This window comes from Pongo pygmaeus, chromosome 13 (assembly GCF_028885625.2).
Source record: "Pongo pygmaeus isolate AG05252 chromosome 13, NHGRI_mPonPyg2-v2.0_pri, whole genome shotgun sequence".
NCBI classification, from domain to species: domain Eukaryota; kingdom Metazoa; phylum Chordata; class Mammalia; order Primates; family Hominidae; genus Pongo; species Pongo pygmaeus.
Window position 1 is genome coordinate 36212540 of NC_072386.2, and position 18160 is coordinate 36230699.

Here is an 18160-nt window from a genome sequence, read left to right on the forward strand (position 1 = left end):
TAGAAGAAAAAATGAGAAACTAGTAAAAACTCCACTTCCTAAAAGGCTGATTTGCTAAAACAGACCTCATTCCATTTAAGGACTCAGTATCTATAGGGCCGAGGCAAACTAACTTTGCCAGAGTTCAGGACAACCCTGAATGTTAATTCTTTACATAATCATACTCAGTATTTATAAATTTATGAATTTAGAACAAAGATGGTCTTTTTTATTTGATAAGAATTGACTTGGATAGGAACTTCTGAAAACCTTTAGGGAATGTGAACTTCAGTGAAAAATGCCAAAAATGATTTAATTGATAACATTTTCTAAGTCACATATGTTTATTGGAATGATACTTCTTCTAAGGGTACAAAAAATAGTTCTCGTAGTGTTAACAACTCTGACATACTACAATAGTTTGTGACTCTCCAACAACTCTATCCAACAAAATTTCATTGCTTAATATACATCTTTCTCATTGGGTTTTCTTGTGTATGATATGAGAAGCACTGCTATTGAGTTCATGAAGATAAAATATTTGTAAGATCAGTGTTAGAAACCTATGGCAAATAGATGGCTGTGATTGAAGGACTTTTTGTCCATTTTTTGCTGGATCTTACAGTCTTATCGCAATACGTGCCTTTAACCTGCATATATTTGGGCTGCCATTGACTATCTTATGGTTATTACTTATGTTTGATCCTCACTTCTTCAGGATGTTTGTAGGCTTTGAGAATTTTGTGCAAATAGCTTATATTATATGATTTATTTCTACTGAAGTTATTCAAAACATCTATATTTATGTCAAGTGCCGAAAAGCAAAAAGTATTGGCGATATCTCGATGAATACTGTAGCTAGTGAAGTTTACAAATTATTTTCTCATATAAAGCAAAATTCAAAGCTTCATACGCTAACAGAAAAATTTTTTTAAATTATTGATTCATATTTTTAGGAGTTTTGAATGATTAGGCATGTAATTATATTCATATTATTAAGGTGTATTTATATAGACTTTTAATTTGCATATGTACTTTGATACAAAATTTACATGAACAAATCACATTAAAAGTTATTTCACAAATATACTTATCAAATCAAGTTAAATGTCAATAGCTTTTAAACTTAGATTTTTGTTTAACTTTTCTGTCATTCTTAACTTTACTTTGAATAAAAAGAGCAAACTTGATAGTTCTCATCTGTGAAGTAGAGGTATATGTAGTATACCTAAGTAGATATGCCAAATCTGTGTTATTAAAATTTCATGAAGATTTCAATTAGAAAAAAAATACCATAAAAGGCTTTGAGTGCAGGGGAAAAACAGGCAGTGATGAAAAAAAATGAAAAACATTGTTAAACACATGTAGAGAATGCATAAAGAAAGCAAAAACGGAGATAGAAAGTGAAACAAGGGCATTTAGAAAATGGAAATTAGTATGTTCACTATTTAAGACCTATGCACAGAGCAAAGTCTTCAGAAAACCTAGAGGCCAAGGTTCAAGGTTACCTATCTCAAGTAGCCTAGCGATATTTGCAACAGCCCAATGGCCCTGTCCTTTCCTTTACTGATGGCCATGCTGGTGCTCAGCTACAAATCCATCTGTTCTCTGGGCTGTGATCTGCCTCAGACTCACAGCCTGGGTAATAGGAGGGCCTTAATACTCCTGGCACAAATGGGAAGAATCTCTCCTTTCTCCTGCCTGAAGGACAGACATGATTTCGGATTCCCCCAGGAGGAGTTTGATGGCAACCAGTTGCAGAAGGCTCAAGCCATCTCTGTCCTCCATGAGATGATCCAGCAGACCTTCAATCTCTTCAGCACAAAGGACTCATCTGCTGCTTGGGAACAGAGCCTCCTAGAAAAATTTTCCACTGAACTTTACCAGCAACTGAATGACCTGGAAGCCTGTGTGATACAGGAGGTTGGGGTGGAAGAGACTCCCCTGATGAATGAGGACTCCATCCTGGCTGTGAAGAAATACTTCCAAAGAATCACTGTTTATCTCACAGAGAAGAAATACAGCCCTTGTGCCTGGGAGGTTGTCAGAGCAGAAGTCATGAGATCCTTCTCTTATTCAACAAGCCTGCAAAAAAGAATAAGGAGGAAGGATTGAAAACTGGTTCAACATGGAAATGATCCTCATTGACGAATACATCATCTCACACTTTCATGAGTTCTTCCGTTTCAAAGACTCACTTCTATAACCACCACGAGTTGAATCAAAATTTTCGAATGTTTTCAGCAGTGTAAAGAAGCGTCATGTTTACCTGTGCAGGCACTAGTCCCTTACAGATGACCATGCTGATGTCTCTGTTCATCTATTTATTTAAATATTTATTTATTTAATAATTTTTAAGATTTAAATTATTTTTTATGTAATATCATGTGTACCTTTACATTGTGGTTAATGTACCAATATATGTTCTTCATATTTAGCAAGTATATTAATTTCCTTTTTCATTAAATTTTTACTCTACAAAATTTCTTGTGTGTGCTTATTCTTTAAGATAAAATGCCAAGCCTGACTTTACAATCTGACTTAAAAATAGATGATTTAATTAACTCACCTATCATAATTTTATTCAAGTTATAAAAAAATACATTTTTCTGTACCTGGTTATATGTTGCCTTCAGGAAATAAATGTGAACATAAAATATACAGTCCCTGTTCTCTTGTATCTTTGATTTTTGTCAGGAAAGAAATCTAAAAACAATAATAATGGTGAATTAATATCACTTATGCTGACTGCTATAATGTGAGGAAGTAAGAAAACAATGAATTCCTCTTAGCAGAAGGTAGATTGAAACACATATGGAAAAAATAGCAGAGATATTCTCTGTAAACTGACTTGCAAACATGCAATTGAAAATGTACATTGCAAGTCAGATATATGAGTTTGCAGTGTCTAAGGAATACGATGTCTGGAAGTTCGTAAGTGGTAATGGAAAGGCCAAAAATGAAGGCTGTCATGTGGGGAGCAAGTGGAGAGGGAAAAAAAGACTTAAACTGGATTCTGAGGACCTTCCACCATTAAAGTGGGGGAACAGAAGAGTCACAAAGAAAACAGAGGTGGAATACCTTAACATTAGAAGGACGAGAGGGAATGGTGATAAAAGTGGATTTACAAAATAAATGTGCTTAGGAAAACAATCAATAAACTTATGGAAAATGTGAATTAAAACTGAGCACTACAGCAAGAAAATAGATGGCAATGCAGAGCTTACTGAGAGCTGGATTGGTAGAATTAATCAGCAGAAGCCACATTGGGGTAGGTAGAAGAGTGAATCAGAAAAGAAAAATCAAGATAACACATATAGAAAATTGTGAGAAATCTGCCCTTGCAATGGAGGGAAGTAATAACCTGGACCCCCCAAAACTGTGGATTACCTTTTATCTGCATAGTGTTTCCTTTTTCAAAATACATGTCACTGAATAAATTTCATAAATGTGATGCATTGGTAAATCATGTTAATGCATTTAATATTTTATATATTTAAAGCACAAAATATAAAATTATTTACAATAGTAATTGATCATTATTTTGATTACTACTCTGTTAAATGTCAGTAAAAACTGACACATTTCTTTCATAAAATAAAATCAGAAACTGGAAAAGAGAATCTCTTTCTCAATACTTTAGGAATGGGGAAAGGATTCCCTATTTAATAAATGGTGCTGGGAAAACTGGATAGCCGTATGCAGAAAAGTGAAACTGGACCCCTTCCTTACACCTTATACAAAAATTGACTCAAGATGGATCAAACACGTAAGTGTAAAACCCAGAACCATGAAAACCCTAGAAGAAAACGTAGGCAATAGCATTCAGGACATCGGCATGGGCAAAGATTTTATGATGAAATCGCCAAAAGCAACTGCAACCAAAGCTAAAATTGACAAATGGCATCTAATTAAAGAGCTTCTGCACAGCAAAAGAAATTATCAATCATCATGGCGAACAGGCAACTTACAGAATGGGAGAAAATTTTTGCAGTCTACCCAATTGACAGAGGTCTAATATTCAGAATGTACAAATAAGTTAAACAAATTTACAAAAAAAAAAAAAGCCCCATCAAAAGGTGGGCAAAGGACATGAACAGACACTTCTCAAAAGCAGACATTTATGTGGCCAATAAACATGAAAAAAGCTCAACATCACTGATCATTAGAGAAATGAAAATCAAAACCACAACGAGATACCATCCCATGTCACTCAGAATGGCAATTACTAAAAAGTCAGGAAACAACAGATGCTGGTGAAGCTGTGGAAAAATGGGAAAGCTTTTACACTGTTGGCAGGAATGTAAATTAGTTCAACAATTGTGGAAGACAGTGTGGTGATTCATCAAGGATCTAGAACCAGAAATACCATTTGACCCAGCAATCCCTTTCCTGAGTACATACCCAAAGGAATACAAATCATTCTACTATAAAAATACAGGCGCGTGTATGTTTATTGCATCACTATTTACAATAGCAAAGACAGGAAACCAACCCAAATGCCCATCAATGATAGAATGGATTTAAAAAATTGTGCTTCAAATTTTTTAATCCTACAGGAGTTGTAGGATTATTTGGCGGACAGAGACTATTATTCCCTCCTTTTGGGAATAGCAAATTGTCCGATTGCTATAAACTCGGTGAATTGGAGAGTTTGAATTTCGATATGAGACTCTGTATTTGACACCAGGCTAGCTATTTTCTATTACAACAAAGTAGAAGATGGATTAGAGAGGAAGTCATAAACAGTTAATATAGTGCTAGGCAAAGGATGATATTATGCTGCTCTTGCAACTTGAATCCCCAGATCTACATGCACCTTAAAAAACTAGAATCCCCAGTGGTTTTAGCAGTAAACTAAATGAGCATTATTGATTTTTAGTAAAAGCTGAATGGAAATTTTTGTCATTGTCTATTACAATCCCAGCAAATATGGCCATGATGAAGAAAAATAGCTTCATTCTTGAACACTTTCCAGTAGAAGAAAAAATGAGAAACTAGTAAAAACTCCATTTCCTAAAAGGCTGATTTGCTAAAACAGACCTCATTCCATTTAAGGACTCAGTATCTATAGGGCCGAGGCAAACTAACTTTGCCAGAGGTCAGGACCACTCTGAAAGTTAATTCTTTACATAATCATATTCAATATTTATAAATTTATGAATTTAGAACAAAGATGGTCTTTTTTATTTGATAAGAATTGACTTGGATAGGAACTTCTGAAAAGCTTTAGGGAATATGAACTTCAGTGAAAAATGCCAAAAATGATGTAATTGATAACATTTTCTAAGTCACATATGTTTATTGGAATGATAATTCTTCTAAGGGTACAAAAATTAGTTCTCATAGTGTAAACAACTCTGACATATTACAATAGTTTGTGACTCTCCAACAACTCTATCCAACAAAATTTCATTGCTTAACATACATCTTTCTCATTGGGTTTTCTTGTGTATGATATGAGAAGCACTGGTATTGAGTTCATGAAGATAAACAAAATATTTGTAAGATCAGTGTTAGAAACCTATGGCAAATAGATGGCTGTGATTGAAGGACTTTTTGTCCATTTTTTGCTGGATCTTCCAGTCTTATCACAATATGTGCCTTTAACCTGCATATATTTGGGCTGCCATTGATTATCTTATGGTTATTACTTATGTTTGATCCTCACTTCTTCAGGATGTTTGTAGACTTTGAGAATTCAGTGCAAATAGCTTATATTATACGACTTATTTCTACTAAAGTTATTCAAAACATCTATATTTATGTCAAGTGCCGAAAAGCAAAAAGTATTGGCGATATCTGGATGAATACTGTAGCTAGTGAAGTTTACAAATTATTTTCTCATATAAAGCAAAATTCAAAGTTTCATACGCTAACAGAAAAATTTTTTAAAATTATTGATTCATATTTTTAGGAGTTTTGAATGATTAGGCATGTAATTATATTCATATTATTAACGTGTATTTATATAGATTTTTAATTTGCGTATGTACTTTGATACAAAATTTACATGAACAAATCACATTAAAAGTTATTTCACAGATATACTTATCAAATCAAGTTAAATGTCAATAGCTTTTAAACTTAGATTTTTGTTTAACTTTTCTGTCATTCTTAACTTTACTTTGAATAAAAAGAGCAAACTTGATACTTCTTATCTGTGAAGTAGAGGTATATGTAGTATACCTAAATAGATATGCCAAATCTGTGTTATTAAAATTTCATGAAGATTTCAATTAGAAAAAAAATACCATAAAAGGCTTTGAGTGCAGGGGAAAAACAGGCAGTGATGAAAAAAAATGAAAAACATTGTTAAACACATGTAGAGAATGCATAAAGAAAGCAAAAACGGAGGTAGAAAGTGAAACAAGGGCATTTAGAAAATGGAAATTAGTATGTTCACTATTTAAGACCTATGCACAGAGCAAAGTCTTCAGAAAACCTAGAGGCCAAGGTTCAAGGTTACCTATCTCAAGCAGCCTAGCGATATTTGCAACAGCCCAATGGCCCTGTCCTTTCCTTTACTGATGGCCATGCTGGTGCTCAGCTACAAATCCATCTGTTCTCTGGGCTGTGATCTGCCTCAGACCCACAGCCTGGGTAATAGGAGGGCCTTGATACTCCTGGCACAAATGGGAAGAATCTCTCCTTTCTCCTGCCTGAAGGACAGACATGATTTTGGATTCCCCCAGGAGGAGTTTGATGGCAACCAGTTGCAGAAGGCTCAAGCCATCTCTGTCCTCCATGAGATGATCCAGCAGACCTTCAATCTCTTTGGCACAAAGGACTCATCTGCTGCTTGGGAACAGAGCCTCCTAGAAAAATTTTCCACTGAACTTTACCAGCAACTGAATGACCTGGAAGCCTGTGTGATACAGGAGGTTGGGGTGGAAGAGACTCCCCTGATGAATGAGGACTCCATCCTGGCTGTGAAGAAATACTTCCAAAGAATCACTGTTTATCTCACAGAGAAGAAATACAGCCCTTGTGCCTGGGAGGTTGTCAGAGCAGAAGTCATGAGATCCTTCTCTTATTCAACAAGCCTGCAAAAAAGAATAAGGAGGAAGGATTGAAAACTGGTTCAACATGGAAATGATCCTCATTGACGAATACATCATCTCACACTTTCATGAGTTCTTCCATTTCAAAGACTCACTTCTATAACCACCACGACTTGAATGAAAATTTTCGAATGTTTTCAGCAGTGTAAAGAAGCGTCGTGTTTACCTGTGCAGGCACTAGTCCTTTACAGATGACCATGCTGATGTCTCTGTTCATCTATTTATTTAAATATTTATTTATTTAATTATTTTTAAGATTTAAATTATTTTTTATGTAATATGATGAGTACCTTTACATTGTGGTTAATGTAACAATATATGTTCTTCATATTTAGCCAATATATTAATTTCCTTTTTCATTAAATTTTTACTCTACAAAATTTCTTGTGTTTGTTTATTCTTTAAGATAAAATGCGAAGCCTGACTGTACAACCTGACTTAAAAATAGATGATTTCACTAAGTTACCCATCATAATTTTATTCAAGTTATCAAAAAATACATTTTTCTATACCTGGTTATATGTTGCCTTCAGGATATAAACGTGAACATAAAATATACAGTCCCTGTTCTCTTGTATCTTTGATTTTTGTCAGGAAAGAAATCTAAAAACAATAATAATGCTGAATTAATATCACTTATGCTGACTGCTATAATGTGAGGAGTAAGAAAACAATGAATTCCTCTTAGCAGAAGGTAGATTGAAACACATATGGAAAAAAAAGCAGAGATATTCTCTGTAAACTGACTTGCAAACATGTAATTGAAAATGTACATTGCAAGTCAAATATATGAGTTTGCAGTGTCCAAGGAATACGACGTCTGGAAGTTGGTAAGTGGTAATGGAAAGGCCAAAAATGAAGGCTGTCATGTGGGGAGCAAGTGGAGAGGGAAAAAGAGACTTAAACTGGATTCTGAGGACCTTCCACCGTCAAAGCTTGGGAACAGAAGAAACACAAAGAAAACAGAGGTGGAATACCTTAACATTAGAAGAAGAAGAGGGAACGATGATAAAAGTGTATTTAGAAAACAAACATGCTTAGAAAAAGAATCAGTAGACTTATGGAAAATGTGAATTAAAGCTTACGGAGAGCTGGATTGATAGAATTAATCAGCAGAAGCCATATTGGGGTAGGTAGAAGAATCAATGAGAAATGAAAAATCAGGATAACACATACAGAAAATTGTGAGAGATTTGCCTTTTCAATGGAGGGAAGTAATAATGTTGGACCTCCCAAAAATGTGGATATCTTTTATCTGCATAGTCTTTCCTTTTTCAAAATACATGTCACTGAAAAAATGTCATAAATGTGATGCATTGGTAAATCATATTAATACATTTAATATTTTATATATTTAAAGCATAAAATATAAAATTATTTACAATTGTAATTGATCATTATTTTGATTAATACTCTGTTAAATATCAGTAAAAACTGACACATTTTTTTCATAAAATAAAATTGGAAGCTGGAAAAGAGAATCTCTGTCTCAATACTTTAGGAATGCAGAAAGGATTCCCTATTAAATAAATGGTGCTAGGAAATCTGGACAGCCATATGCAGAAAACTGAAACTGGACCCCTTCCTTACACCTTATACAAAAATTAACTCAAGATGGATAAAACACTTAAATGTCAAGCTGAAAACGATAAAAACCCCAGAAAAAAACGTAGGCAATAGCATTCAGGACATCAGCATGGGCGAAGATTTTATACTGAAATTGCCAAAAGCAACTGCAAGCAAAGCTAAAATTGACAAATGGCATCTAATTGAAGAGCTTCTGCACAGCAAAAGAAACTATCAGTCATCACGGCAAACAGGCAACTTACAGAATGGGAGAAAATTTTTGCACTCTACCCAATGGACAGAGGTCTAATATCCAGAATGTACAAAGAAGTTAAACAAATTTACAAAAAAAAAAAGCCCCATCAAAAAGTGGGCAAAAGACATGAACAGACACTTCTCAAAAGCAGACATTTATGTGGCCAATGAACATGAAAAAAGATGAACATCACGGATTATTATAGAAATGCAAATCAAAACCACAACGAGATAGCGTCTCATGCCACTCAGAATGGTGATTATTAAAAAGTCAGGAAACAACAGATGCTGGTGAAGCTGTCGAGAAATAGGAAAGTTTTTACACTTTTGGTGAGAACCCAAATTAGTTCAACCATTGTGGAAGACAGTGTGGTGATTCATCAAGGATCTAGAACCAGAAATACCATTTAACCCAGCAATCCCATTCCTGAGTATATACCCAAAGAAATATAAATCATTCTATTATAAAAATACATGCATGTGCACGTTTGTTGCAGCATTATTTACAACAGCAAAGACAGGAAACCAACCCAAATGCCCATCAATGATAGACTGGATTAAAAAAATTGTGCTTAAAACCTAGGTGACCAATTGATAGGTGCAGCAAACCACCATGGCACACGTATACCTATGTAACAAATCTGCACGTTCTGCAGGTGTATTCCAGAACTTAAAGCAAAATCAAAAAGAAAGAAGGAAAGTAAGTAAGAAATAAAGAAAGAAAGAAAGTGGGTCAAAATCAGCTGAAAATACAACATGAGCCAAGGAAATTTAGAGAGCAGGAGATGGTTGTGTTTAATTGAGGAAAAAAGGAGATTAATAATTAAAGCAAATCCCAATACAAAATTTACACATCAGGTATAAATAACAATAAGTTATTTTACATTGAAATTCCATTCTGCTTGCATATATTTTTTTAGGCAGCCTAAAAATCAGAATTCTTACCCTGTGACAGGCCATGGAAGGGGGGACCTGCAACTTATCACTGCTCAGCCCCCTGGATGAAACCCCTTTCATAGGGGTATGTATAGGGGTCTAGCCTCCTGCTTGGCTGGAGTTATAGCTTCTTTTGTGGGGAAGCCTGGGTATCTAAGGCTCCAGGGTCCCCACGCATTCCTGAGTGGCTGCTCTGCTGAAACCCTACAGAGCCCTACATGTCAGAGTGAAGGCCCTGGTAGAGTGGGTTCACTAGAAGATCTCCTGACTTAAAGGTTGCAAAGATCCGTGGGAGAATCGTGGGTCCCCAGGGCTGCTCACTTACTCACCACTTCCCTGGGAGGGGGAGGCTCCCCTGGCTCTGTGTTACTCCTGGATAGGCAGTCGTCCTGCCTTGCTTTGCTCTGTTCTCCATTGGTCAAGTTGTTTTCTTGAGTCCCAATGTGTGTACCTGGATGTTTCAGTTGAAGGTGCTGTATTTACTTGCCCCTTCCATTTCCCTTCATGAGACTGGTACACACTAGGTGGCCATCTTGGCCAACCCTGAAAACTATTTGTTTCCAACTAAAAGCCATGCATACAAAGAATGCCTTCAGAGAACCTGGAGTCCAAGGTTCATCCAGACCCCAGCTCAGCTAGGCCATCAGCACACTCATTTCCCAATGGTCCTCCTGCTTCTTCTACTGGTGGCCCTGCTGCTTTGCCATTGTGGCCCTGTTGGATCTCTGGGCTCTGACCTGCCTCAGAACCATGACCTACTTAGCAGGAACACCTTGGCACTTCTGGGCCAAATGTGGAGAATCTCCACTTTCTTGTGTCTCAAGGAGAGAAGAGACTTCAGGTTCCCCCTGGAGATGTGGATGGCAGCCAGTTGCAGAAGGTCCAGGCCGTGTTTGTCCTCCATGAGATGCTTCAGCAGATCTTTAGCCTCTTCCACACAGAGCGCTCCTCTGCTGCCTGGAACATGACCCTCCTGGACCAACTCCACACTGGACTTCATCCGCAGCTGGAATGCCTGGAGTCTTGCTTAGGACAGGCAACAGGAGAGGAAGAATCTGTGGGACTGATTGTGGCCCTACACTGGCCTTGAGGACATACTTCCAGGGAATCCATGGGAATCCAGAGAATCTACCCGAAAGAGAAGAAATACAGTGACTGTACTTGGGAGGTTGTCAGAGTGGAGTCATGAAATCCTTCTCTTCTTCAACAAACTTCTAAGAATGACTGAGAAGTAAGGATGAAGACCTGGGGTCATCCTGAAATAATTCTCCTTGATTAATCTGCCAGATCACACTTGCACATGTGTCTTTGGCCATTTCAATAGGCACTTATTTCTGCCATTGTCACAGAATTTATTGAATTAAATTCAGCAAATACCTTGTTAACAATATTTAGCAAGTATATGTTAAAAACATTCAGTTCTGGTCTTCTGTTCCTAAGACCTGACTGCCCTGATGTGTTTTATTTACTTACTTGTTCCCATTTTTTTTGCAGCTGTTTCATTTATAATATTTAGATATTTTACATATAATAACATGTTCCTCTTTACATTGTATTAAAATTTACAAATATATTCATCTTTCCATGTTATTAAATTTACATTTGTCTTGTTCATTAAATTCTCATTTGTTTTATTCATTAAGGAAAATGTCTTGAAATCCTTTTTTCTAAAAACAAAATCCACACCCAATTTTGAACAAAATCGATGAAAGGGCAATAAAATGTATTTGTTCATTTATTCCATTCACATTATACATATAAGTTAAGTAAGTGGCAGATTGTAGAGTTCCCTTCAAGAAGTACAATTGAATGAAGCACTCTCAGTCTTACAGAGAAAGAGATGTAAAAACAGGACTAATGCTTACTTTATTGCAATTCTTTTAAATGCTAGAAAAAGAAGTAAAGGAAAACAATGTTCTCACACCAGAAGCTTTAGGTACAAATGATGCCAGGAAGGGAAAAACAATATTAGATGTCCTTCTTAAGGTACTTGGGGTATATGTACAGTTGACCCTTGAACAGCGTGGGTTTGAACTGCATGGCTCCACTTATACATCTTTGTTTGTTTGTTTGTTTGTTTGTTTTTTCAAATACAGTTCACCTTCCATATCTGCATTTTCTGCATGTAAAACTAAACATGGATAGAAAATACAATATTTGTGGGATGTGAAACTTGCATACATAAAGGGGACAGCAGGATGTGAGTTTGCACAGATTTGGGTCACTGCAGGACAGGTGTGGAGTCTTAGAACCAAAATCTCAGAGATACCAAGGGAAACAGTAATTCTGGAATCGTACTGGCAGCTGGGAATATGGGTCTAGAATGAACAACAAATACCACGGGCAAAGGTATTAATTTGGGATTCTTTATAGCATGTCTGGTATTGAGGGCATGCGAATGGATATTTATAACATAGTTATAAATAGAGGGAACAATGAGACAGGATCTAAACTTAGTCCTGCAGATCCTCAACAGTCATAGTTAGGGCAGAGAAGGAGTGTCTGTGAAGGGCAAAGAGCACTTAGGAGGAGTGGTCAGTGCAGCTGGAAGGAGAAATAGCAAAGAATGAGGGAGAGACAAGCGAGGGGTAGACAGTGGTGTTTTCAGGGAAGATGAAGGCTGACCTGTCCTAACGGACTCGAAAACAGATGCCATCAGTGACGTTGGGTTGATCTGGTTTAGTAAAATGAATGGGACAGAAACTTGATGGGAGTGGGTAGAAGAGGAAATACAATAAGGACATTTGGGTGTTCCATATACAAAAAATTATCTTGGGAAGCTTGTTTGTGGAGTTGGGAAATAAGATGATACCTGGAGGAGAATGTGAGTTAACATCTTCATATTTCATTATTTTAAAATGATTTTCAGAAAACACTAACAAAACATGCATATTTTGTTAGTGTTTTCTGAAAATCATTTTCAAAGAATACATGAATTTGAACAAAATTTTAAACATTTTTTGTTGATATATTGCTGAAAAACTAAAATTTATGGATTTAAGGTGTAAAACATAGTGTTTTGCTTTAATTATAGCTTGTTTAATGATTCCGATAATCAAGTTAATTAACACATCCATCAGCTAACATAGTTACAATATTTTATTATGCATGGTGAGAACATATAATATCCACTCCCTTAGCAAATTTCAAGTATACAATGCACTATTATTAACTATTTTTCACATGCTGTACCGAACATTTTAAATATTTGATTTATTTAAGCTATTATTTATATATTTGATTTAAAATGTTGCTTATTGATTTGGCTAAAATGGTAACATCATTATTCTAATTAATACTACTTGGTAGTAAATTTCAATAGTAACCCATTTACTTGCTAGTTTAAATTCTTTTTACAATCAAGATTTACAATTTTGATTTTATTTTACCTGTTATTTCATTTACTCTAGTTTCGATGTTGGTTGTTTAAATTATTGATTGATAATTTTATAATTCCTAATTATTGTGACAACATTTCCTATATATTGTAGCCATAATCTTTTGATGCATATTCTTTATTTCATGTGTGTACCAAGCACTAAACAGTTCCTTGTATATTTTTCCAAGCACTGTCTAGAACATAGAACCACATGCCTCCTTAAGTCTTTTGATTTTACACATATTCAGCTTCTTTTCTTGTAAATATGTTTTTACATTTAATTATGTAATACATTAGAATTTTTTTCATATGCTGTGAGAATCCAAATTGATTTTTGTTAGAGTGACAATTATTGTAGAAAATTCTATTGTAATTTTATTTTCTTTCTTATTAACAATAGATGCAGCTCTACCATAAATCTAGTTAATTATGATAATACAACATTTTGAGGTTTTTTCTGTATTAATATGGTTGCTAAACTTACTAACTACTACACTTACATTACTTCTGATATTTTAAAAGTCATTTAATTCTTCTGGTTGAGCTACCTAAGTTCAAGAATTCCTTTATACATTTTGATATTATTGCTTGCATTACTTCCTGATTAAATTTAGAGTTGTTCTAAAATAGAGAGCATTGGCTTCATGAAATCATAAGCATTTGTGAATCCTAAAACAGCTATACTATATAACCAAGAATGTAAGATAACATAAAAATGAATGAGAGAAACTAGATTACAGACTTGAGTGTAGGATGGTATTTAGTGATGTGCTTCTACCATGTAGTGTATAAAAGGCAAAAATAGTAACTTTAGAGGGCAGAAGTCTGGCAAACACCATCTTAACCAAGCGATTAAGTTAACATCAGCAGTAATAAAACATATCAATATCATGTACCTTGGATATTGTGTGATGAGATGATCAAATAAACTCTGTGGTTTTAATCCTTTAAACACATAACCTCAGCATAATCCTGAGTAAACATTGGACAAATCCAAATTGGCGAACAGTCTATGAAATAAGTGACCAATATTCTTCAAAAGTTTCAATGTCATGAAAGCCAAAGAAAGACTGAGCATGTGTTACAGATTGGAGGAGACTGAATGTATGACAACAAAATGCAATGTGAGATTCTGGATTGATTCTTGAAATAAGGTAAGACATCAGTTTTTAAAAAATCTGAGGAAATCTTAGTAAAATCTGAATGTTAGTAATATTGCCCCAGTGTTCATTTCTTTGTTTTGATTCATTATACCATGGTCATGTATGTTGTTAACATGAGAAGAAACCGGGTTAAGGACATAAGCAAAATCTCTACAGTATCTTTGCCATTCTCTGTAAATCTAAAATTGTTTCAAAATAAAAAGTTAAAAATGAATAGATTTTCAAGATTCTGGACCTTACTGGTTTAAAAGTTGTTAATGTATTTAATTGATTTAAATCATTCATTAAATTCCTAATTTTTTTTCAGAAGACAGAAAATTCTATCTATAATGTAACTGTTTGGAAGATTGTTCCTTAGCCATTAAGGTTCCTCCAGTCAGAATGTGCAATCAACCCAGCAGCAAACTCTCTGGCCTACAGCATAAAAGGCATCAACCAGCTGCCAGGAGAGGTGATTCAGTCTTAGGTCATATCAGTCCTTCTCCTCTAATGCACTGGGCTCTCCTCTCTTCCCCAGAAGTGCTTACATTTCCACACCTCTAATTCCTTTAGTGAGCCCCTCTAGGTGTGCCCTCCCTGAGCTCTGAGCTTTCATGTAGTTGGTTTAGTTCTGATTTTAGTGCATGCCTATATCCTGGTGATGACACAAAGGTGTGTGACAAACAGATAGAAATCTAAAGCCTTGGCAGGGAGCGGTGGCTCACGCCTGTAATCTCAGCACTTTGGGAGGCCGAGGCGGAAGCATCACGAGGTCAGGAGATCGAGACCGTTCTGACAACCAGGGTGAAACCCCATCTCTACTAAAAATGCAAAAAGAAATTAGCCCAGCGCGGTGGCGGGAGCCTTTAGTCCCAGCTACTCAGGAGGCTGAGGCAGGAGAATGGCGTGAACCCAAGAGGCGGAGCTTGCAGTAAGAGGAGATCGCGCCACTGCACTCCAGCCTGGGTGACAGAGGGAGACTCCGTCTCAAAAAAAAAAAAAAAAAAGAAAGAAAAGAAAAGAAATCTAAAGCCTTGTGGACATTTTCATAAATGGATAGAAATATGTAGGGTTTCAAAGAGTTGCTTATGGATATATTACTGCGGTGAACAAAGTGTTTGGCAAATATATTCAAGTTTATGAAAATGCAGTCTCAGGAAGACAAAACTAGGATATATGTGTAAGTAACTTGGGGCCCAATTTGATAACAAAACATGTCTGGCATGAGCAAATGAATCTTCTCAGTAGAGGAGAGGAATAAGAGCCGAAGAGAAGGACTCTGTCATTATTTAGGTATGGCTGTGCTGGAAAAAAAAAATGTGGACCAGAGTCTAGAAATCAGCTCCAGTTCGTATGACATATTACCAGAGCACACCTAAGAGCTGAGTACTCTAACTGGGATTTTCTGGGTTCCAACAGTGGCTCCACAGTTCAAAAGCTCCCTGTGCTTATGTTTATTCTCTTAAAAACGGGGAAAATAGTAGAACTTATCACTGCCTGCTGTAGTCACAGGGCACATAATAGGTGTTCAACATGTATGCAACATGGGGCCTATTCTTCACTGAGTAAAATTAGGATTGATTTGTAAGTACTAACAATGCCTGACAGTAAATATCTTCTACAATTTAGCTATTTCGTTCTTTTTGTTAACATTATTTTTGTTATTTAACTCTCTTAAGTTGGGGGAAATATTGTCTCCAATTATCTATTTCCTTACTTCTTCTTAGACATATAACGAGGAAATTATCTGCTTAATTTATTTATATACTAGGGAAGAACTTAGTGCAATTAACATTTGCCCACTACCCAGAAAAAAAAATACTAGACTCCCCAGAATTTGCTTTTCTTGTGTATAAACTCTTCTGAGTTAGTTGATATGTCTGCCTTGACTCTGTGAACACAGGATTCAGCAAATCTGAAAGCCAAAACCTCGACCTGGAATGCTTGCTTTTCTTCGAACCCATGCCCACATCTGATCAACATCTACCATTTTAACCATTTTTAAGTATACAGTTTAGCAGTATTAAGTAAATTCACATTGCCATGCAACAAATCATCAGTTTTTCATCTTGGAAAACCGAAACTATACTCATTAAACAGCAGCTCCTTATCTCCTCTCCCCTGGACCCCCACCCCTGACAACCATTTTACTTTCTGTTTCTATGAATTTATCTACCCTAGATAACTCATATGATTGAAATCGTACTACATTTGTCTGTTTGTGCCTAGCTTACATTAGGTACTCATGTTGTAGTATATGTCAGAATTAGGCTGAATATATTTCATTATCTGTGTATATCACCTTTTCCTGAATAATATGATAAGGCAGAATAATCATCCATGGTATAAGTGTGAATAATAGTCCATGATAGGTTTAATGGAATATATATAAGGCTGAATGATATTCCATTATATGTATATATCACATATAATCCATCTATCAATGGACACTTGGGTGATTCCAACTTTTGGCTATTGTTATGAACATAGACGTAAAAATGTATCTTTGAATCCTGCTTTTAAAAAGTATTCTAAATATATATCCAAAAGTGGAATGGCTAGATTATATGGTAATTCTGTTTTTAATTTTTTGAGATACATCATGTTGTTTTCCATTGTGGCTGTGCTGCACCATTTTACATTTCCACCAACAGTGCACAAGGGTTCCAGTTTCTCCACATCTTCACCAACACTTGTTATTTTATTTATTTTGATGGTAGTCACCTTGATAGATGTGAAGTGAAATCTCATTGTGACTTTGATTTGCATTTCCCTAATAGTGATGTTGAGGATCTTTTCCTATGTTTCTTAGTTCATTCAGGCCACTATAATGAAATATCATCAATTAGGCAGTTTATAAATAACATAAATTTATTTCCCACAGCTCTGGAGGTTGGAAAGCCCAAGAATCAAGGTGCCAGCAGATTTGGTGTGTGGTTGGGGCCCGTGTCCTATTTCACAATGAGCCACAATGGAATTAATCACATCCCAAAAAGGCCCATGTCCTAACTCCATTGCCCTAAGAGGGTTTCAACATATGAATTTTGGCAGGGCACAAACATTCAGGCCAGAGAAATATGCTTGTTGGCCATTTGTATATCTTTTTTGAATAAATATCTATTCATATTCCTTACTGAAGTTGTATTTTTTTTGTTGAGATGTGGGAGTTCCTTCTATATTCTGAATACGCTGTTACCCTTTTATCAGATACATGATTTGCAAATATTTTCTGCCATTCTGAAGGTTGCCTTTTCACTTTTCATTTTGTCCTTGAATAGACAGAGATTGTTAATCTTTGTATACTCCAATTTATCTATTTTTACTTTAGTTACCTGTGTTTTGGTGTGATATCCAAGACTTCATTGTCAAACCCATTGTCTGAGCCTCCCCTGAAGATTTTCTTCTAAAGTTTTTATAGTTTCAGGTCTTATGCTTAAATCGTTGATGTATTTTGAGTTAATTTTAGCATATAGTGTAAAGTAAGGGTGCGACTTCATTCATTTGCGTGTGTATATACAGTTTTCACAAACTGATTTTTGAAAAGTTGATCTTTAACCATTGTATAGCCTTGGCACTTTTGTCAAAGTTTATTTGACCGTATACATGAGAGTTTACTTCTGGGCTTTCTATTCTCTGCCATTGGCCTATACATTCATCTTTATGTCAGTATCATTCCATTTTTATTACTGTAGCCTTCTAATGTGTTTCAAAATCCGGTAGGGTGAGGCCTCTAGCTTTGCTTGTCTTTCTCAAGATTGATTCTGGTCCTTCAAGATTCCATAAGAGTTTTAGGACAGATTTTTCTACTTCTGCCAAAAATGCCTTAGTGATTTTGATAG

The 18160-nt window shown here is 35.6% G+C and overlaps 2 protein-coding genes and 1 pseudogene across 2 annotated transcripts; all 3 read left to right on the plus strand.

Moving 5' to 3' along the window:
• The first annotated feature begins 1524 nt into the window (after positions 1-1524).
• Positions 1525-2094, plus strand: LOC129044073 (interferon alpha-4-like). Its single transcript, XM_054501629.1, has one exon. The coding sequence runs from the start codon at positions 1525-1527 to the stop codon at positions 2092-2094; it is 570 nt and encodes a 189-aa protein (XP_054357604.1).
• A 4391-nt stretch (positions 2095-6485) lies between these two features.
• LOC129044074 (interferon alpha-4-like) lies at positions 6486-7055 on the plus strand. The gene has a single exon (XM_054501630.1). The coding sequence runs from the start codon at positions 6486-6488 to the stop codon at positions 7053-7055; it is 570 nt and encodes a 189-aa protein (XP_054357605.1).
• A 3407-nt stretch (positions 7056-10462) lies between these two features.
• LOC129044718 (interferon omega-1-like) lies at positions 10463-11060 on the plus strand (annotated as a pseudogene).
• The last annotated feature ends 7100 nt before the right edge of the window (positions 11061-18160 follow it).

Coding starts and splice junctions, on each gene's coding strand:
- LOC129044074 (XM_054501630.1), top strand. CDS start 6,486: ATGGCCCTGTCCTTTCCTTTACTGATGGCCATGCTGGTGCTCAGCTAC.
- LOC129044073 (XM_054501629.1), top strand. CDS start 1,525: ATGGCCCTGTCCTTTCCTTTACTGATGGCCATGCTGGTGCTCAGCTAC.